The sequence below is a fragment of the Electrophorus electricus genome, chromosome 10 (assembly GCF_013358815.1).
Source record: "Electrophorus electricus isolate fEleEle1 chromosome 10, fEleEle1.pri, whole genome shotgun sequence".
In the NCBI taxonomy this organism is placed as follows: Eukaryota; Metazoa; Chordata; class Actinopteri; order Gymnotiformes; family Gymnotidae; genus Electrophorus; species Electrophorus electricus.
In genome coordinates, this window is record NC_049544.1 from 12,979,148 (window position 1) to 13,001,358 (window position 22,211).

The following is a 22,211-nucleotide window of genomic DNA, read 5'->3' on the forward strand; positions in this document are numbered from 1 at the left end:
GAATAACGGAACTAAACAACGTGTATCTCACGTTACTGCGGAATGAAATATTCATTCTTGTGTTTTTGATAAATCGGTTAAACTATGATGGAAAAGGGAGATAAAGAAAATCTAGCACATAATTTTGAAACCAATAAAAAAAAAATAAATCAAAGTATATGCTAAACCATACTCTCATCCAGTAACTTAAGTACTACTGAGATTAATACCAGTTTATATACTGTAAAAGGACAAGATAAAATCCAAGGTTTTGTTCATCAAGCAGACATTTCTAAAGAGTGTATTTGACTGAGAAATAAAATACATACTGTATGTTAGCATTCTATTACACTTATGGTCCAATCACCATAGGATAATTTTATGTAACAAGAATGTAGAGAAAAATAATAATAGTAGATTGATGTATTTGACACTTTATGCAGAATGGTGATCCATAGTGAGCCTTCCATTTATTTTGGTCACTCTGTGCCACTTGCACATTATAAGCAATAAAGGTGTTGTTCTGCAAAATATCCAAACTAAGCAGATGCATTACATCATTAAACTCAGTAATTAGCTTTTCACTTTCGTGAATTTACATACAAAACTACAAGTTAATTCAAGAGCTGCGAGGAACGGTTCTTATGGCTCTGGAGTTTGCTAAAATCCTTGCTAAAATCTTTATGCATTATTGATTTCATAAATCAGCCTTTCATTGTATACTTCATTGTATGTTTTGGTCATATGAAAGTACCGTGGTTACCCAGCCGCTATCACTCTGGACACATTTTCTCCCCATGATATGCAAGGATGTGTGAAAGGAAGGACTGACAGAATCGCAGCAGAATGAAGAATGAGTCATCAGACAAATATGAAAGATAGTACATCTGACATTCTTACACAAAAATAATTTATGAAAGGTCCTTAAAATATGTCAAACAAAATAATTAGGCTACATATTAAATATCCAAGGACACACATACACACATGATCCTTGGGGTAACTCAAGATTCATTCTTAAATCATACAATTTAGATTGTGCTGGTAAGTTTTTAGGCATGAGCTTTTGGCATTGCTGATGTTTCTTGATTCCCACAAGGGGGCAGCAAATATCCAGACATTCTGGTGTCAGATTGAGGGGCAGACTGGCTCAATGTGTTTGAGGTGGCATGCATGGCACAGTAGTTGCCCATCCAGTGGGTAACAGCGATGTCCTTCTTCATCATTCAGCTCCATCTGACAGTCCTGCACAGAAGGGTCCCACAGGCTTGAGTGACAAGACTAGTTTTAAGCCAAGATTCCTGTTATGTCTGTTCATAGTTAAAGGATTAAGAAAAGAAAAAAAACTTGTACAACAGCCAGAATGTTCTACTAACTGTATGAATATGATTTAAACCAATAAAGAGAAGAAGTATCATTCTTTTAACAAACCTCATGTGACTGCTTTCATACTTGCAAGCAAGGATTTTTAGCTGGCTGTATACCTGACTTGCCGAACTATATATTTTTCCTTCAGGTGGTTGCAAACTTTAATGAGAGATTCCCAGAAGGAGACGTTTCCTTGAATTAAGGTTAAATTCACCTAGTGAATGCAGTGTAAGCAGCTGAATGAAGATCACAGTACATGAGAGCTCTAGCAATATGTTTAAAGCTGCCACTACAGTGTAAAGATTAGATAGGCATACTTAAGCAAACATGTGGCAAGTTCAGTGGCCTTTGATTATGTGGATCTATTTGACCAACAGCTATCAGTCAAGCTTTGGTATGTCTAGGGGGCATTTAAGCTGTGGCAAAGGTGACAGAAATATGACACAAGACACTAGCATGTGCTCAGCTCTTTTTGTACTGAGTGCAATATCGACAAGATTGATTATTGAAAATTTGTTTTTAAGTTATGGCACAAAAATTTATTATTTTGACCACAATTTTTATTTTGACCACATGCATAGAGAAATTGAGCAAATCAGGCCTAGCCGGTGATTAACCTGGGACATAATATTTGGTTGGTGTCAACTTGGTTCAGTGCACTGATATTTTTGATGTTTACTCCTTAAATAAAACTCACCTCACAATGATAGCATTCCACATGATAGTCTTTGTCCATGGAGACCACTCGAATAGTTTCATCAGACCCCTGAAAGTACAAGGAAGCAGTAAAATGGCACTCCCTGCTCTTTGACACACACAGTCACAACCTTCTTTTGTGGGTAACTTTGGAAGCTTGGAAAAGTGTGTAAAAGGGAGACTAATGCTCTTATTTATAACCCCCTGGGTGTCCAGAACATATGCAGAAATAAAGAGTTTCTTACTTGCCCAAACACAATCAAACCCTTTGCTAATGCTCTGGGCATTTGGTCGGGGATGTGAAATTCCATTCAAGTTTGCTCAGTGCTCTCATGCTCTCAACAGGTATCTGCCCCTGCTCTCCATTCTAGCCCCTGGGGCTCTCAGGAAGGGGGCATTCCTCACAGGTCATCTTTATTTATGGTCTGGTGGGGATAAAAGGGGGGTGGGTGATACTAAGACTGTAAGGAGCAAAGCTTTCCCTCAGTTCTTCCTTTGAAGACCTCACCTCCAAGTGCACGAAAGTGAGCTCATCTCACTCAATATTAAAAAGCTGTTTAAGCTTTATTAATGGGCCATTTAACTAATAAATATTACAGTACACAATTATAAGTCTGTCGTTTTTGGTTGGTAGCCTACCAGCATTCCAAATATCTTAACATTAATGGGCAGTTAGAAAAATACATGGCGCCGATACAGGACATCTGGTGTTATTGTGACAAGTGCTGCGAATGCAATTAAATGCAAATGAGAGTCTGCATAAAGTGAAGTAGAAACTGACAAAGATGCTATATTCTATTTCGGTAGTGCCCTCATTTTCCCTACACACTAATCACATGATGTGGGTCAAGAGACCTGCAGCTGATTAAATCCCTTCATTCATAATGTCTGGCAATAAGACGTGTTTTTTGTTTCCCTCTACAACTACTGAACTGTATCTATGTAACATTGTCCCTGTTTTTTGCAAATGAATATCTGCTTGATGTTGGCTAGACAGCTTGCTATAGCTAATATTTAACTCATGATAGCATGAGCTGACTAGGTAAAAGTTAACAAGCTAAAATAATTTTCTGGCTGATTTGGAAAACTTGCTGAATAGGATATTACCATATCTTTGACAGTTTTCAGCAAAAAGTTCTAAAATATTAACAGCATCCATACACAAAAGAAAATGCCTGCATCTTTCTGTTTATTTGCTGCTATAAACAGCCATTCATCAAGATGGACTCACCAGAAGATCTTCATGAGACATGCAATAACTGGATAAAGTTTCATGTCAAATTCCTGCATAGTGAAATACCGTTATACACTACTCCCTGTGCAGTTTAAAGTTCCCTTCAAAATTTTCACTCCCTACGGTTGGGAATCTCCCTTAAAATTGCCAAATTCCATGTGTAATCTCTTCTCAGAGAACTACTAGGATGATTGGATTGCATCTAGAGTCACTGGCCACGTGTCCAGCCACCTGTCCCCTCTTCAGACTCTGGAGCATGACTTCAGAGAGGTTAAGAGGTAAGAGTCTGTTTCAGAATAGCAGTCATCTTTGATAGAGAGGTAGAGCAATATAAGACAAATCAATGCTGTAGTTTAACACAATGATGATGACCATTACTACACAGTGTAACACAGTTTACACAGTCTAACACACATTCTACGCAGTCTAACTTTTACACATGCTAAGAGCTGCACACCTGAGAGCCACAGATTCCACACCATGCTGTGGACAGTTGTCTTTTTGTGGCTGAGGTAAACTGTCCACAGTGGCAAGGATTAAAAAAGGTTTAAAAAAAAAACCTATGTATCCTTAAATGTACAATGTTATGGGGCTTACCTCAGAGGGTAGGATTGGCTGACTGCATGCTGCGCATTTAGGTGCAAGGACCCTATGAATAAGATTAGAGAAACATATGGGATGATCTTTCTGTCACATTCTCACTGTGGCAGATTCCTTTTAAAGAAAATTCAGAGCTAAAACGTGGTTTGGGTATGGCTCCTAGAATGCCAGAGACGGGAGGTGCTGCGCCAAGCTGCAGATGTGTTGGCTGTTCCCCTGTCTCGGGAGTGAATGAGCGCAGGAAAAGCTCTGGCCCACTGCTGGGGTTTCTCTACAAAGGGCTGCTGCCTGACTGCCTGAGATTTTAAAAATCACACTAACTTCTTCAGGAGGAATGGACAATACTCACACATATAAATGAATGAACATTAGACACTAACACACACACACACACACACACACACACACACACACACACACACACACACACACACACACACACACACTTCCCGTTCTTCTTTTGAAAACTAGGAATATTATACTAAAATAGGCAAAATGAAAGCACATTGAAACAGTATAGCTCTGGTCAGGGCAGCCCATCTTTTTAAACAAATTAAAGAGCTTTAGGGCTCTTAAATCTCCTTTCAGTTTGTTTTGCTACCATCTTTAAACCTTGTACAATAATCTTTCCAAGATTATGGAATAATGTGACAGCCGATTGCCAAGTCTAGATCTAAGAGCTTTTGGATTTGTGAAAATAGGATCTACTTCTAGGTCAAGTCAATAAATGGAACTTCTCACCAAATATCCAATATCCTCCTGTGACAATTTATTATTGTTCCTTATGAATTATTTCAGTGTATTTCTTTTTATGTTTTTAGCTGTTGAGAAGAAATTGAGCTCAACCCTGGTAAAGGAATTGTGCCACTTGCCCCTTGTCTTATTTGCATTTCTCTTCTTTCAAACAATCCTTCCAAAGAAAATCCGAAATGTAACACAAATGAGTCACATCTGGCTTATCACAGCCTGTTCCTGGTGCAGGGCTATGATCTGGGCCCACCAATCTCTGGTGCCATAATAGGGATGTAGTGGGAACACTGCAGGGGGCAGAGTCTCCAAGTGTTTCTCTATCTTTATGGGAGCGCAAGAACACAGTGAGGGTAGCACCATGGGGGCTAGAGGGTATAAAGATCACTACTCACATACAGTCACTTACACACCTATAGTTGAACATCAGGCAAACTTGTAGGTAAAAGTGGGAAACAGCTGGTTAAACCCTTAGACCTCTTATTGTTCATATTAATATAGCACCCCTCTCTAAATACCAGCAAGCTTTCCTAGAAGAAGTGAAGATTTGTACAGGCACCAAACAGATCAGTAGCTCATAGGAACCAGCAGTCACACAACAGACTGCTGAGACAGTGGCTTTTAGCTGAATAGAAGGCAGTTAATTAAGGAAGTGGTAACATTAGCATTCAGAACCAAGCACGAAGGTTTTTAGGCTATCAAACAAAGTAACTTGTCACTATATTCACAGTTGAACCTTGATGCACTCTTGCAAAAGAGAACTTTGTGTTGTGTGTGTGGAGAAGGTTAAATATCTCTCTCTCTCTCTCTCTCTCTCTCACACACACACACACACACACACACACACACACACACACACACACACACACACATTATAGCAAACTTATGCATGGCCACACACACCCACCTGTGATAGTCTCTGACACAGTAGATCTTGTTCTCCGTGTCCACTGTGAAGGGCACGCCGTCCAGGCTCTCATTGCAGATGACACAGCGGAAGCAGCCTGGGTGGTAGGACTTACCCAGTGCCTGCAGGATCTGACAACCAGCTCCATGTTACTACTATGTAAACATACCCCAGCACGGCCAGTAAAGGTGACATATCTGGCCACACTTTCCCACTTCATTGTGGCATATGTTGCACTGTCATTTATACCCATAAATAAGCCTAATTTATACCTATTATTAAACTATTTAAATTAACTATTTTGACTTTCTCCAAATATTGGCTTTTACAGTAAGTGCTAACAGTGCACACAGAGCAGGCTGCACTGCACTGTATCTTCACACTGTCAGAGTGGAACATTCCCTCCAAATATCTGCAGTGGCTCTGAAGATTCATAAGATGAGGAATCCACAGCATAGGCTCCATTCTGAATGGATGTGGACATGATACTGTGTTCTCACCCTAACTTTGTGTTCGTTTCCTCTGTGTGCATTTTTGTGTGGTGTGCATCTCTGAACCCATCATAGAAAGAACCATTTCCTCTGTTTCCAGATGTCTCTCCAGGGAAACTGAGGTATAGTTTTGTGTAAAAGCATGTCTAATGGAATGCCAAATAATGCCAGTTGGGCATTATTTGGGCATTATAACCATCCAGCTAAAAATGTGAATTCCCAACACCCAGTTAAAGACATGGTTATCATAAACCAGTCTCTAATCAAAACTCTTTTACAACTATCCAAACAAAATACATAAATGTGAGTGTGTGTACATAACTGCTTGATTCAGTAGTGATGTGTGAGGATATTATTGGACCTGCACCTCCCTACAGAAGAACCCCTACCTCTTCAGTAGCATGCACTATTCTTATCATTTGTTTTGGATCCACCTGTCCCACTGTCCATCACTGGACGTTGGTACTGCACACAATGTACTGGACTCACCATGTCCATGATCAGGTGACCACATGCGTTGCATTTGTCAGCTGACTGCTGGAAGCCAGAGTACTGTTATGGTCAAAGAGAGCAGAGTAGGGCTTTCTCAGTATATTTTTCATGTTTCTCCTGTGCTAATCATATCAGAAGCACTAATGTTTCACCTGACTAAAAACATAACTAACACCCCCACCTCCCTACTTTGAACAAATAAAAATGGGTACCCTTAAACCAACACTTTGGGAAGAATTTTGTTTTCATAATGAAATCTCATGTAATAACTATAAAAATGTGATGGCTAGTTAAAACCAAAATCAATCAGAAATGTTTAACAATTGCATAGATGCTAACAAATGTCTGAGGACTATGCAGCAGACCAAAACATACTGGTAGTATATAAACTTCAATAGTATACACAACTAAGGAGGTCCACACGGGCTCATACGTGGCTACATAAACACTGAAAGTGGTAGATGGCTTACCAGGAAGTCCTCTTCACAAAACACCTTCCCACAGACGTAATAAAATGCTTTCCCCCTGAGCCTACGACCTGCAGCCAAGGTAGACAACCCAGACAAATGAAAATCTGTGCAGCAGCACCCGAGCTAGCCTCAGTTAGAGCATACACTAAAGCTCTTAAACCCTTTCCCATTACACCTGCTCCTGTTCATCCCTGCAAGACAAAAAAAATCTATATTTGACAAGGGAAATTTACTGGGAGATAAAAATATGAATACTTCCATTACAAATTCAAATGCAAATCATTTGAATATAAATACCAGATTGTATACATCAGAGGTAAATTTAAGGTTGGAAAATATTGTTTAATGCATTTCATTACACATAGCTATATTAAAATTATACACTTTGTAATTCTAAAGGTTTTTTTCTGGCCTTATTCTGCATTTATAATACAAGACATTCACTTATCGTTGTGCAATTTCTTTAAAATTTTGTATGCTCTATACCATATGTATTTAATGGTTAAACGGGCTGTTTATTAGATTTAAGAATACAGGCACACGGCACAAGGTAAGAAACCATATGGAACTCAGGCTGACACTGGTTTCCATCACTCCATAGGGTAGAGTTTACTGGGAGCACTTCCTGCCTGAATTGGGTCTTTTTTGGCCCACCCTCTTCCATAAGCACACATACAGGCAGGCACGCACGCACGCGCGCGCGCACGCACACCCCTCCCATTCACACAGCCCCTGTCCCACAGGAAAGGGGAACATTCCACACATTTTGTAAGGCAGGGGTACAGAGTAATATAGTTAACCCTTACATAACTAAGAAAAATCAGCCTCGAAAGATTTGCTGGTACATTTCTTTTGGGGAGATTCATTCCACTGTAGGTCTTGAAGTCTGAATCATGCAGAATGTTAACAAATACAGAAAAGCATCAGTCAGCCACCACCACATGTTCACAAAGCAATGTAAAGACTGCCTTCATGGTAGATTAACATCACCACACATCACACTGCAGTAGGCAAGCCAGATTTCAATGGAATATTTTCTCAGCAGATTTATATATGCAAAGATGTTAAAAGGCTTCAGCCGCGCAGCTGCTAAAGATATTCAGCATGGATCTTGGAATCCCACAGGAACAAGTTAATGAGAAAATGAAGCTGAATTCATCTGACCAGATTCAGTACCCAGCCAGTACCCTTCTGGCTGTCCTGGTATTATTATTTTTGACAACAGCAGCCCGTTTCAGCCTTGCTCTTTCTCTGGCAGTATCATCTCTTTCCTACTACTGAAATGGTTTATCCACACATCAGATTTCTTAGAAGTGAGAAATGTTTCCCCTTCTGAAACCTGTTGTTCTAATTTTCTTATAACAGGAGGATAAATGACTAAGGACTGGATGCACCGCTCTTGTTCCTCACACTCCCCTCTGTCTGTCATCATGAAAAAGGCAGTCAAGGCTGGGTTTGAAATCATGAAACACAAATTAAAGGATGAAGACCTTTTTCCTAGCTGTAGAATCCACATGGGTAATGAAAATCCAAAGCCTAAAGCCTTATGTGACATTCTGGAAGCATTTGGTTGCATTCTGGTAGCATTATGTGACATTCTGGTAGTTTGACACAGCAAGATGTCATGGGTTGATTCCAAATACACTATATTTTTTCTCAGAACTGGAGACTTTGAATCTTGATCCCCTTTTCCTTAAAAGATGAAAACATGGTGCAATGTTTAATTCATGCAGGAAAAAAAATAAAAGACTGGAATGCCAAGCATGCCCAGTCCACGCCATTTCCATTCCACATTCATTCCTTGTTTGCTGTTAATTTTTTTATGTTGTGCTTTATGTCTGTGTTTTTCATATTTTCTCTCTCAATCATTCTGAGGGTAATTGTTAACAACCTGGTAATGTATTGTAATGAGTACTGAATCTTGAATAATGGTCTTAATAACAAGCCTTTACAGTGACATATCTTTAATGAACAAATGGTTGAAATAATTAATGTCATTGTTAGAAAATAAATAGGAGGTGTTATATTAAGTAATTATCAGAACATTCTTTAGTGTCAATAGGCTCTAACAGAAGATTTCAGTGCTGCACAGTAATGGATGCATTTTTGGCCATTCCGCTCACAAAAACTGCACTTCAGGTTTGAGAAAACTTTCTGGAATGGACTGTTCAAGATAATACCACAGTGTTTCACTGGGAAGTTGTGATTTTGTGGTTGCTTTTAAGAAGTGTGAAGTGAATCTAATGGTTTGGCACAGGATATTTGACATCCTATCCTGTATATAATTACTCCTGTCAGGGTCCTGAGCCAGCAAAGCTACCCCACACCTGTACACTACCACTACCATCCTTCTTAGAGTGGTTTAGGCCTTGGTATGCAGTTTTATCTCCATACATATAGCAATGAGTACATTTTAACCGAATATTTATCTTTTGACTTATCTGTCCATATAACACTGCTCCAATGGTGCTGTGGAAAATGGTGTTTGAGCAAAGGATTTATTTTTCATTTGTTCTGTTACTTTTGTGGGGAGTAGTTGTGTAATTTGCGGGATCTTTGGAACTTGGTTGAGAGTTCTGTGGTGCGCCAAAGCCTTTGCACTGATCTTTGCCTACTGCCTAGAAGTAGAAACAGTGCCGAATCTCTTCCACTGGTAAATTCAATAAATTAAATACCTTTTTTTACTGAGCTGTACTGAACATGAACAAAGTTGGGTTGTGAAGGTTATATAGCCAAACTGTATATTGTATAGGTTAAAGCCACACCTGACTTAACTGTAATGCATTAGAGGTTATTATCCTTTTCTTCCATCATTGACCTTGTTTATTTTGTAAATATATGTTTATTTTGAATTACTCAGCAATTGTATGACAATATAAAATAGAGCATAAGCTGTTTGCTAAATGACTTAGATGAACATTACATTTAAGGAGTTATTCTTGCCAAGAACCAGATCATTCCAAACCATTTACAAATTTTTACTAAGTATATCTAATTTTCTTGAGAAGCTGAAAGTCAAACTGCTGGCTTCCTGCTGCAGGGTGCCATAGCCTGACTGAAGGGTGCAGAGAAGGGCTCAGATACAGAGCGCTTTAATTGGTGCTGAGGCCTGATTTAACAACTGCCAAATTCGAAGAGCAAACAGTAAGCCTATAAAGAATATCAAGCAAAGCCAAAATGGGCACTTTAGAGTATCCAAAGCTTGTCAACAGGTAGATATACAGCCCTTTACCTATGTAATTTGTTTCATTGGCCAGGTCTGAAGCACCTTCTCAAAAGTACTCTGAATGAGACAAACTACAGCTGTGGGTAAAAACAGACATTAAAAGAATATTGCTGTAACCAGTGGCTAGTACTTAATTATTTCCTGTCCTGGTTCTGCCACCTGGTATATTTAGAAAGTAACGCTTTAATATCTCAGATGTCCCTCTATCACTTGCTGATACTTAATTCCTTGTCAATACTTGTCATGCTACTACTGATTCTCTCAATGCTTTACTTTTTTAATGGAACTTACTGAGTATACTATTTCTAGACCAAACATAAGGCCATAAAACAAGACTCTGTCCAACAAAGTAGCAACACAATTGAATGTGCTGCATTAGATGTAGAGACCGGAAGTTTTAGATTGTTGTACTGTACATGGTTGTGGAAAGTTTGTGGTAAACTAGATGCTGCATACCTCAGACCGAACCTGTCATGCAAAATCTAGTTACATATTAAAATGCCTTATTAGAATGAACATCTTACACTTCTGTCTTTAAAATGCTTTCTGTATTATAGGTTATAGCTTAACATTTTAACATTTGAGTTAAAACTTAGAATTCTCACTAAAACTTCTAGCTTTTTCAAATGGATGGTTAACAATTTTTGTTTAACCTATCATTTGTAAAACATATTTAATTTATTTCATTCAGTTGTATTCACTGTGCACATGAATACAACACAAATGAGATTACAGTACAATTTGAAATAATAAAATAATTAAAGAACCACAGACAATACAACGAGGCTACAAGCAATAGATATATTGCATGATGCTAACAATGAAATGGAACCCATTATCGAACTTAAAAAGAAAAATGTATATGTAATTTCTGATCCCTGTTGACAGGTCTAACGTGTGCTTCTGCTTGTGCATACATCATTGTCAGGAGATCAGACCCCTTTGCCAACCCTGTAATACACTTCTGGGTCTCCCTCCCCCCTGGGTCCCAGCTGACATAACACACCAAGCACGCTTCTATCTGCTTATCCCACCCATGGAGTAGGGACCCCACTTATTGGCTGCATTCCTTTACAACCTTTTCCCCTGGGTTCAGAGCCCCCCTCTCCCTTGGGTTCAGAGCCCCCCCCTCCCCTGGGTTCACTCACGTCTCTGTCCTCCACTCTGCTACCCCCAAGTTCTGAAGTGAAGCTACATTGTGCATTCTTACCACCACCAGAAGCTTAGAAACAGTGAACTCAGGTGGACATGGATACTTAAACAGCACACACACAAAGCACGAGACCTCTTGAAGGGCCACACACAGAGCCACACAGGAACTGGTTCTGAGGTATCCCAGTGAGTGATGGCTCAGGCTAAAGGTCTGGCCTGTTGGTATTCTCTAATAGCTAACAGCAGACATCTGCGAGCCTCTGTGTTTACCCAAGTAATTAGGGGCAAAATTTTAATTAGAGGCATACCAGAGAGCACCAGTCATGCAGGTGAGAAGCTTAGAAATGCCCTGCCAACTTTCAATTTGAAGAATTATTAGGCCCTACTTTGTGACTGGCTGCCAAGCCCAAAGGGTGATTTGATTAGAGGATGGGTACGCTGTGTGAAATCACACATATGGTCCCAGCTACACCTGGCCACATGCCTCCAGCCAGCAGGAGTGCTTAGCCCTACAAACATTACAGCCAACACACAGATTAACCCTGAAACCCTAACACCAATCAAATTCTGACCGCCAATTTCCTCACTCACAAACACACATGCACACACACACATATACACACACACACACACACACACACACACACACACACAACAGTACTGTGTGTGACATTGTCCCATTGTAAATTTGTAGCTGTGTCATTGAAAGCTGATCAAACTGATGTTATATTCCGAATGTTAAACGATGGTTAAACAACATAATAACCTAACCCAAACACAATATCAACATCTATACTACTTACCAAACACATATTCTGCAGTGCAACTCCACTCAGCAAACCATGGCCCCTCCTCTATGCCCCCCCCCCCCACTTTTTACACCTTCCTGGCACTGCTTAAACACAGACACACCCTGAAACCAAATAGTGAGTGCGACCACTTCACCATGCTCACACGAGGCCAAGGGAGACAAGAATGTGAGAAGGCTGGTGGAAAACAGAGATGGGTGCTTTTTTACTAAAAAGAGCACAAAGGATGAGTGTCTGCAAGAACTGATGGATAAGTACTGAGGTATCATGTTAATGGAATGAATACAAAATGAATTTGAAACAGCTTTAGATTGGGAACATATGCAGGTACTGGAAGCTGTTTGGCTAACTTATTTGCCACTGTTTTCCTAGAGGGCTGCACAGTTCGTGTCTTATGAGCTGTTCTAGCAGGCAGCCTCTGTCTCTCCTCTGTGTCAGAAAAGGAACTGCTGAAAGAATGTTTTGAAAAGTTGCTATCCAACTACAACTGCATGTGCTAGTCACGGGCATTTGGGGCTGAAGTTACAGATGGTGCTCTTTGGACTCAGTGTTTCCATCTCTAAAGGAGTAGGTCAAGCTTTATTCCATGTTACTGAATCTCTAGTGTTAGTGAAAGAATCCCAGCCATGCATCACTCCACTATTCTGCCCGCTGTCCTGTGACATGGAGCCTCTATGAGTAGCCTTAGCCAAGGCCTCCCATGATTCATGGAGACAGGGGATGTGAAATGAATGCTAATAAATGACAGTGGTGTCATAAAAACAAATATGCAACACATTTAATTTAATTTAGCATTATATAATTTGTTGCATTTCTTTTAATTACAATTAATTTAGAATAAATAATACAGAACAGACCGTAGCCTAATTTAATTTAAATAGGTATCCATTCCCATCCATAATGGAAAATGGGAAGTGTAAGTAAACACCACACCTAGTACCATTATCCCCAGTGAGGTGGAGAGAGGGAGAGAGGTGTCTGGATAAGTATGTACTTACTGCAGGCGCTGCAGGTGAAGCAACTGTCATGGTAGAGGCTTCCCATGGCCTGGCAGGCCTGGCTAGATCCATACACAGCCTTACTGCACTTCACACAGCTGCCTGCAGAGGAGCAGAACACCGGAGTCATAAAAAGAAAAGTACTGACCACATCCAGGGCACAAAGCAGTGATACGAGCTGCAGACCAGCATCTGGAGAACTGTGGGTTCCATACCACATAGCCAGCACCGAACAACGCAGCCCTACTGGGCTGCAGGGTGTGGGGTACAGCATGTCCTATTAACACCGAGCCTCTCCTGGGATGCAACAACTGGCACCACACATGGAGGCGTTATTGTAGTTTAGTGTACTTTTTCCAGCAATATTTAGGATACATTTTTGCATGCACCACAAATCAATGCTTATGTGTTCCAAGCTAAAAACAAATATATTCATGTCATGGAATATAATATAGGGTATTAAATCAAAACAAAGAAGGAGGAGAGAGTAAGGAGAGGTGAGAAGCAGAGCAGAATGGGAACACGCTGTGTGGTTATAGATGGAAACTGAATGCATTTCGGGTGCTTGGGTTGGCAAACAAGCTCAGAATTTTGCCCTGTGACCAGTGCAATCAGTCTATGATGTGTTCCCAGCTAACTGTGCCAAACATGCTAGAGAAACACACACACACACTCTCTCTCTCTCTCTCTCACTATTAGATACAGAGTACAAATAAGCAGAGAGTGAAATTCAAAAAAGAAAAGCAAAGACAGCGAGACAGACAGATAGAGAGCGCGGGGTGGTCTTGTACTATAATCCAATATAAAGAGGGGCAGTGTGAAGGACTTGTGTGTTGTGACATTTCCTGTCATGTTTACTGCCAGAGCACAGGCAGGGGAAGCATGGAGCTTCACCAACGCAACACACCCCTGATTACAGTTGATGCTTTCGTCCCTGCAACTTCCCCCACCCCTCCTCCACAGCGACGGCGGACCAGCATCGAACGGAAGCACAGACATAATTATGGCCCAGTCATAGTAATGACTGTCACTCAGTGCACAGTGAAACCATCCAAAAGAGCAATGAGAAATAGAGTCCTTCATAATGCACCACTCTCAGTGTTCTTGGAATTGACAGGCAACCACTGCAGGGAGCCCAGAAAAAGCAGTGGTGGCACTGGCTGTGATAATGAAGCAGTAAAGAGAATGACTCTCCTGTGGGTTACAATGCACATTGTTATTGACAATGCAAAACTGATTTGAAATGGTAATTCAATGCACCTGTGATCCCACGAAGAGCACTGTGCATTTTTAGATCCTTTTTCCTGGGTGGCCCTGTGTGGGCATTAACTGCCATTTAGACACAAATGATCAGCCCCTTAACACAGTAATATAACATTTTAAAAGACTGCAGTCAACAGCATGAATGGAACTTGGCTTGCAAGACCTGAGTGCCTTTGGAATGACAAGAAGAACTAACAAGAGTTTTGTAGACCCTTAGCTCGGAGTGTAGGTCTGCGTGGCAAGTGTGCCAAGAGCAAAAAAGATCAACACAATTAGCAGAGTTGCCCTGAGCTAACAGCATTAACCACAGCAAGCTCCCCTCACAGGAAGAGGAGCACAACATGGCCAGGCTGGACACTCACAAAGCGCCCTCTGTTCCTTCTGGTATCCAGCAATCATCAGGCGCCTGACCGCAGCCTACTCCCTCGAAGCACACACTAAAAGGGAGAACTTAAAGGATCCAACCACCCCTAAAACTTACACGCCAACTGCAGCATACTACCACTTGCATATCGAAAGCCTTATGTCCAAACGTTTCAAAACTCCACAAAATTTACCAGTATTACTTTAAAAAGTCAAGTGTATGTAGGACAGATAGCACTTTATTGATCCCAAAGGAAACTGCAGCAAGTGCAGTTGTGGTGGTGCTAAACATCCTTTCTCAGTGTATGACATTTATACTTTTAAATTACTAAGACATACATTATTCCATCCAGGTGATACATTTGTTAAGTAAATATGCTGTTAAAGTCAGTTAAAGCTATGTTGCTATCTTTTTTTGTGTGACTACACAAAGGCAGTTAGAAATTCACTGAGCACCAAGACCGTTCATTTCTCATGGTCAATTTTACATTGGCAAGACTTTGCCCAGCCGTCGCATACTAATTTCCTAGAATGAAAAACAACTTCCTGTTTAATGAAATCTCGGCACTATCTCTCAATAAGAGGATGTCTTCAGTCCATGTCCTGCTGTAAGGCAGAGAAAGATTTGGACAGCCTTGGATTGCAGTGATCTACACTGACACTTGCATATCAGACAGGTGCCTAGAGGAACCTGCCATAGGAATGCATGACAATCACCAGTCCAGTATATAGGCCTTTCTCAGGCAATCTAAGGCTCTAGAAGGCTGTACATATTGCTTCCACCAGACTGGCCAAACAAAATCAATATGCTTCCAGTCAGCACTCTCAGTTCGGAATGGCTATATGGCACCTTCCCTAGGAGGAACAAAGTTGTTAATGAAATCCAGTACTTTTCATTGATCTATTGGAACATTTGGCATCATCCGCTACCTACAGTGGTACAGTGGTCATACACATCTTCAGCTCTAGCGGACATAATTTATTCTAGCAGATTAATAAAATCAAACACTTGGAGAACAATAATGACCATATATAGTGTACATACATATACAAGCATATGCACGCATGTGCCGTAAAGCTTAATTTAACTGAAACTCAAACATTAAGAGAAAAAGCCAAGACACCTGAGGAATAATTAGGATAAAACCACTCAGTAGACAGGCAGATTAAGTAATCCTTAATCAAAACACCCTGAACACACCAGCACCATTGTCTGCATCTGCTGCATTACACGTGCAGCCAGGAGCCACTCCACCGGTCCCCTCCTATTCCTGCTCCCCGCTCCCCCACCTCATATCTCATCCACTGTCTCTCCCAAAACAAAAGGGACTGGCAGGGAGGGGCTTGCATGCTTAAGGCACTCCAGACAGAGGAAAGATCACAATAGCTCTCCACTTGGACGTCAGCAGGGAGAGTCTCACACTTGGGCTCCACTATAGCTCATCCCTGTTTATCATCATCTTCTGTCCCTGGCCCGAGCCCTCCATAAATTCCAGAGCCAGTTTTCCAGACATTCCTCAATGTCCCCCTGGTGCAGCAGTTTGGCTCCTTCTTCCTTTTCCCAGAACCTCTGCTCCAGGGCTTGCCAATCACAGAAGCACACGCTGCATGGGTGGAAATAACCCATATGAAAGCTTCTGTGTGAAAGATCACATGTGTAGCTGAGATTAAAAATGTTTTTTGGAGGGGGAGGGGAAGTAAAACAAAACAGGATACTTTTCTAATAGGCTAATCCCTTTCTGTAAAAGTTGGAGTTGTTTCATCAAAAGAACCACAGATTTCTTGACTGCTCTGTATTGTAAGAGTTTCCTGTGCAGCGAGACAAGAGCTCAGTGTGGTGGCTGACGCCAGTGCCCTCTTCACACTTCCACAGTGCCAAAGACCCGAAGCTCAATGCTCACCTACTCCCTGGTGGAGAAACAGAGCTTCATGAAAAGCACGGCCAGCCTTCAAATATGCTTATGCACTTACAAGGCTAAAATCTTTCATAATTCAGTTCATCTTCATGCCAGATGCTGTGTGAATCGAAGAAGGAGTTATAGTCTCATGGAAAACGTCATGGGTCAGGAGGACCTGAGTGAGAATGACATCATGCCTCTGATGCTACTTTGCTATTCTCTTGCTAGAGGTTCAACCTCAGAAACTTAGGTTAACATGTTTGATTACATCTGCTCTCACTGACATTAACCAAGAAGCAGGACTCTGCAGTAGTATGTAACCATCTCTGGACATCTCTTAAACAAAACCTTAAATTGAGGACCGTTTGGGAGTGCAGTGTTTCTGGAATGCTTTTGTTTTTTTTCCTTAAAAATACAAGATAAAAAAACAGAACACCATTATGGAGACAAAAATATATGAAGTAAGTAGATTTACAAACAACAAAAGGATTCAAACCCTAGTTTCTGCGGTTTGGCAGTGACAAGATATCTAGGAAGCAAACTGAAACATTTACAAGAGACATTTAGAAATAGGAAATGGAAGTGTGGTGATACTGTCAGTTTGCTAAGTGGGGATATGATGACTCCAATCTGGTCCCCGCCCTGAAAATGTCATCTGTTGGTGGGATGCATGAGCACTCCACATGCTCGTTCTCACAGGCTGTTTTTAACAGCTGCCTAATGCCTACTTAATTTTATTGTGGGCATCGTGATACATCTATGTGATGAATTACACTTATCATTATCTTATCATAATCATTATCTGTTTCCATGAAAATGTAGAGGAGCTCATGAGGGCCTATTTTTGTTACATGACTAACCAAAGTCTATTTTTAAAAAGTGTAACATATTAAATAACATCATTGGACATCATGGAGCAGGCCATACAGGAAATTCAAACAAGACTAATGGGCAAAATATCCAAAACATCAAACTTTTTTAATAAAAAGTGGTCACCTTTTTGGAGATTTATAAAGGTTAAAGCCATTTATCTATGGCATTGGGTCTGTGTCATACTTGTAATAAGAAGCCATCTTTATTAAAAAGGCTTATTACATATTGTTTATTCCAAAGGTCAGAGGGAAAAAAAAAGCAAGATACTGAGGAAGGATGATGAAACAAATTAGACAATGATTAACACTGAACCTGAGCCATGATTCCGTAGGCTGGAGACAGACTTTAGGCAGGAAGAAATGGCTTAACTGTCTCTCTCTCACACACACACACACACACACACACACACACACACACACACACACACACACACACACACACACACACACACACACACTTGACTATACCACTCTCAATCTGGTCAATGCCTGAATCACTTCTCTCTCTCTCTCAGCTGCTGAGACACACAGACACACACTCACAAATAAGTGAAGGTCAAGTGGAAACAACCAGCATATTTTTCAATCCGTGGGTTGATATGTAACCATTCCTTTTCAAAAATTACTTAGGAGAAAAATATTAGTAGAAGAAAAACCCCACAACACTGGGAGTGATCACACTGGTCTTACCGAAGTAGTCAGCTTTAGGCTGGGCCATCTCCTTTTCCAGACGTTCAGTTAGAGCTTCTAATTTTATTTCAGCTGCAGATGGCCTGTGCTCTGTCTGTATATGGAGAGTCTGGCATGGCAGTTTGAGCACCCGTGGGGGGCTGGGGGCTTCACTCCCAACCGGCTCTGCAGCAGCTAACTGAGGGGAAGGGATTGCGTGGCTGTCTGCCTCTGCAAGACTCCCCTGCCCCTGACTATGACCCTGCATCTGACCCACAGCTGGGGGAAAGGCTTCCGGCTGATGCGGCTCTGGCTGGCTGTGTGCTGCTGGGGTAACCTGGACACAAGAACTGGAGCCAATGCTTTGTGTTAGCCCATTGTGGCAAGGGTTCCCAGGGACGGGCCTCTGAGCTGAGATGGGCTGGAAGTGCTGAGTGGTGCTCACATGAGGTGGAGAAGAAGGAGGAGGAGGAGGAAGAAGAGGAGGCTGGTAGGAGTCAGCCACGCAGGCCCTGCGGGTACCCACAGGGGATGGTGAGACAGAGTCATGCTTCCCACAACTGGGGAAGGATTGGGATGGTGAGCTCTGGTGAGGTGGAGGAGTAATTCCCCGGTTGTGGTTGGCTCCAGGTGCACTTGGACTTGGACTGTTGCTAAGGGAGGAAGATGATGATGATGCCTGACATGGAAGATCACTCCTAGAGGCCCAAGCAGCAGAAGAGCTGGAGGGGGGGACAGCATGAAAAGGCAGGGGAGCATGGTTGTACATGTTTCCAGTGTTGACAGTTGGGTGATGGTAGGAATCCAAACGCTCTTTGTCATCATAACTGTTCCCATATCTATAGCCCCTGCTGCTGGGAGCATCATGTTGGGTGGCTGGATGATGTTTTTGTCCTTCAGAAAATGAATACTGATGAACACTGGCTGTGCCTGGCATAGGCCCCGAGAGTATGGGTGGCTTAGCTGCTGCTTCAAACCCCTGTTTGTAGTTATTGATAGGTGGTCTGTCTTTGGTGTGAAATGTGTTGTCTGACACTTTCAAGTGGCCTCCATTTAGGCTTGCTGCCAGACTGTTTACCATCTCTTCTTGATGCTTCTGCATGTGAATTCTCGTCATTTTGGACGCAAACAGTCTCCTAGTTTCCTCAAAATCAGGATTATTGCCCGCGTCCCTCTTAATTCGGAATAATCCGTCCTTCGACGCCTCGTACATATTGAGATCCTCAATAAATTTACTTGCTTCAAGCCCCAAATCTTCGTATTTGTCCATGTTGACGAATGTACTCAAAGTTCAATGTCAAATGAGCGTAACCTATATATTTGAGAACACGACAAATCCTGATTAGGCTGTTAGAAAGAAGTCAATTCAAAATCCTTACTTTTGCCATTGAAGAAAGTTAAAACGGAAGGTTAAAAGCACAGGTAAGTCCGAGGAGAAATATTTACATATAGTAAAAATTCAGATTCTGTGATGTACCCAACTATAAGCCGCGTGGAAAAGTCAGAAAACGATGTATTACCTTAAAAATCAAATACTTTACAACCACAAAGTCGAGAAAGAGTCCTGTGCAAAAAAAAAGCCAACGAAATGATAGAAGAATCCGGCGACTTCTCTTCAGTTGTGCTTACAGCAGGATGCTGCACGCGCCGTTGAGGAGCGTGAAGCGTGAACAGCTTGTCCTCTTTCCAAACCTTGAGGCGCGCAGTTCGAGATCTCCTCTTCAAAGTTTTGTACAACTTCTTAACAAACTATCTGGGAGTATTAGTTAGTAAATTTGTCTAATACTTCAAACGCTCTAGCTTCTTGCACTACCGCCGACAATTTTCATACAGAGGCTTAACAGCAACCAGGACGCTTAAACTATATTCAATCTACCACGCAACTCGCGTTGGTTTTTTATTTAAAGACACAGTAACCTAAATATGACAGGCGGCTGTTCTTAGAACAAGGCAGACCTTTACACCAACGCTGAAATGAATATTGTCCACGTATAGCACAGCGTACTGTTTATAGCGGTTAAAAGCCATTTTAAAAATATCCTAGCCTCACCCCGTTACACACGTACAACCCACACGAATATACAACAAATCTTTTACTGTCAAGTTATCTTTGGACATAACAAGTGACTCGGGTAAACGTAACGTAAATTAGTTCAGATAAATCTAAGTTAACTGTAACAACAACTGTAACATTTCTGCTAGACGTCGTCCAGTTAACTCCGTCAGCCTCCCCCTCCCCCGGCTCTCTGGTTTATCGTGATGAATCTAGGCTTGGGTCCAGCGTGTGTAATTATGTTGACTGGACATCATAAGACGGAGAGAAACGCTTCCTAGTTATAGTTCACTTCATTGACCCCTCACATCTTTATATGGCCTCTGCCTCATCGTTCTTTTATGTTTACAAATTTACGTCCCTATGTACGGTAAATTAAAATAAAAATAACATTCGTTATAACTTGGAAACAAATTTTCCTAGTATTTAAATGCTAGGAAATTGTCAAAGTTTGCATAAGCTGCCTGCTTGTGAAATACAAAGAAAATATAATTAATGCTGTAGAAAAAAATAAAAATAAAATGCCTGTGTAATTACGGATAGTTCTGCCAGAGATACTGGAAGTAAAGTGTTAATTCGGTGTAATTAAATAAATAACTTAAAAAAAACACTTATGATATGGGTGTAATTTTCATGTGTGTTTTTAGTGTTGGTAGCACAACAAAAGCAGCATAATGATTTAGTCACTGTGATGTCACAAACATTCAGTTTTCTTTGAGATGGCTTTTGTGATAGTGCCTCGTTTTCGTTATGTTCTCCCACTGAGAAATAAAATATCAAATATGTTGTATGGGACAGCTAAATTACTCAACTTAGATGTAGCTCCATCATCCTGTATTTTTCCCCACACTCAGTTGTATTGTGGACACAATCAATGCCTCAAAAAACACAAAAATATTTTTTCCCCTTTAAAGAGCAAGACTAGTAGTTGTTAAGTGCTTCAGACTATTCCACCTGTAGCCACGGTAACAGAACACATACCTGAAATCTCAAAACTACTACAAACACAGAGTTATCCATTAAAAGAAACTGTTCAAATATTTTCTATTCATCATTTATAAAGTACAAACATCATTCCACAAATGAGGCGTATGTAGACTGTAGATGTATGTAGTTGAATTACAACACTATATAATTTCACATTAGCATACTACATCTCTACTGGAGAAGTTCCACATCAGATTTCAGACACCACACAAGAGAAACTGACCCAGGAGAGAGCGCAGTTGTGCAAACAGGACGTCACAGAATCCCAAATGAACCAGTGCATGACTGCATGAGAAGGAGAGCCAGGTGTCAGGTAACTGCAACGGCCTACATGCCCCCATTATCAGCAGAGCTTTGCATGATGCATTTTGGGAACACACACACACACCACTGCAGCTGCAAGCCACACATTCCAGAAGCCCTATCTGCTGAGTGAATGCGGAGAGGAATGCCTGTGTATGATAAAAACACATGCTCAAACTACCGCAAGCAGGAGGCCCAGCATGGGCACTGCTTCACTTGCACTGGAGCTACCACTGTAAAAGCACAGAGAGAAGGTATTATTAGGTAGGTTCATTCATATTGATGTGATTTTTAAAATAGCTACGTCAAAGTTGTACGCATATATATGCTTCACATGTTTTACTTTATTTATTTATTTTTTAACCTAGTTTACATATGTATATGTACATGTACATATTTATAAATGTACATTTGTTGCTTGCAAATATGCCTCTTCCTGCTGCCATTTTGTCCTGTGTTGATTTTTCCTCTGTGTTGAGTCTGGGGCCTCAACTTTAAAAGGCGCTAATGCTGTTAAACACATCTGCAAGAAAGAAAGCAGACAACCACTGGAGCAGAGGAAATGGTTTAGGTTAATGAAACAGTCCGCTTCGCACTGAGCCTGGATAACAAGCACAGTCATGTAGCAGTAACC

The 22,211-nt window shown here is 41.1% G+C and overlaps 1 protein-coding gene across 1 annotated transcript; it reads right to left on the reverse strand.

The window, feature by feature from the left end:
- Nucleotides 1–197: 197 nt before the first annotated feature.
- limd1a (LIM domains containing 1a) lies at nt 198–20,148 on the reverse strand. The gene is made up of 9 exons (XM_027001733.2): nt 19,755–20,148; nt 18,256–19,546; nt 13,170–13,271; nt 6,985–7,052; nt 6,512–6,574; nt 5,532–5,662; nt 3,875–3,926; nt 2,045–2,113; nt 198–1,224 (listed from the first exon to the last, which is right to left on the reverse strand). The coding sequence occupies exons 2-9, from the start codon at nt 19,502–19,504 to the stop codon at nt 1,108–1,110; spliced, it is 1,851 nt and encodes a 616-aa protein (XP_026857534.2). The 5' UTR covers nt 19,505–19,546; nt 19,755–20,148; the 3' UTR covers nt 198–1,107.
- Between the last annotated feature and the right edge of the window lie 2,063 nt (nt 20,149–22,211).

Excerpts from the sequence above, each read along its gene's own strand:
- limd1a (XM_027001733.2), bottom strand. The coding sequence starts at position 19,504 with ATGGACAAATACGAAGATTTGGGGCTTGAAGCAAGTAAATTTATTGAG. Across the intron at positions 5,663-6,511 it reads GTCACCTGATCATGGACATG|ATCCTGCAGGCACTGGGTAA; the intron begins GTGAGTCCAGTA and ends GCTGGTTGTCAG. Across the intron at positions 2,114-3,874 it reads AGCCAATCCTACCCTCTGAG|GGGTCTGATGAAACTATTCG; the intron begins GTAAGCCCCATA and ends TTGTACTTTCAG.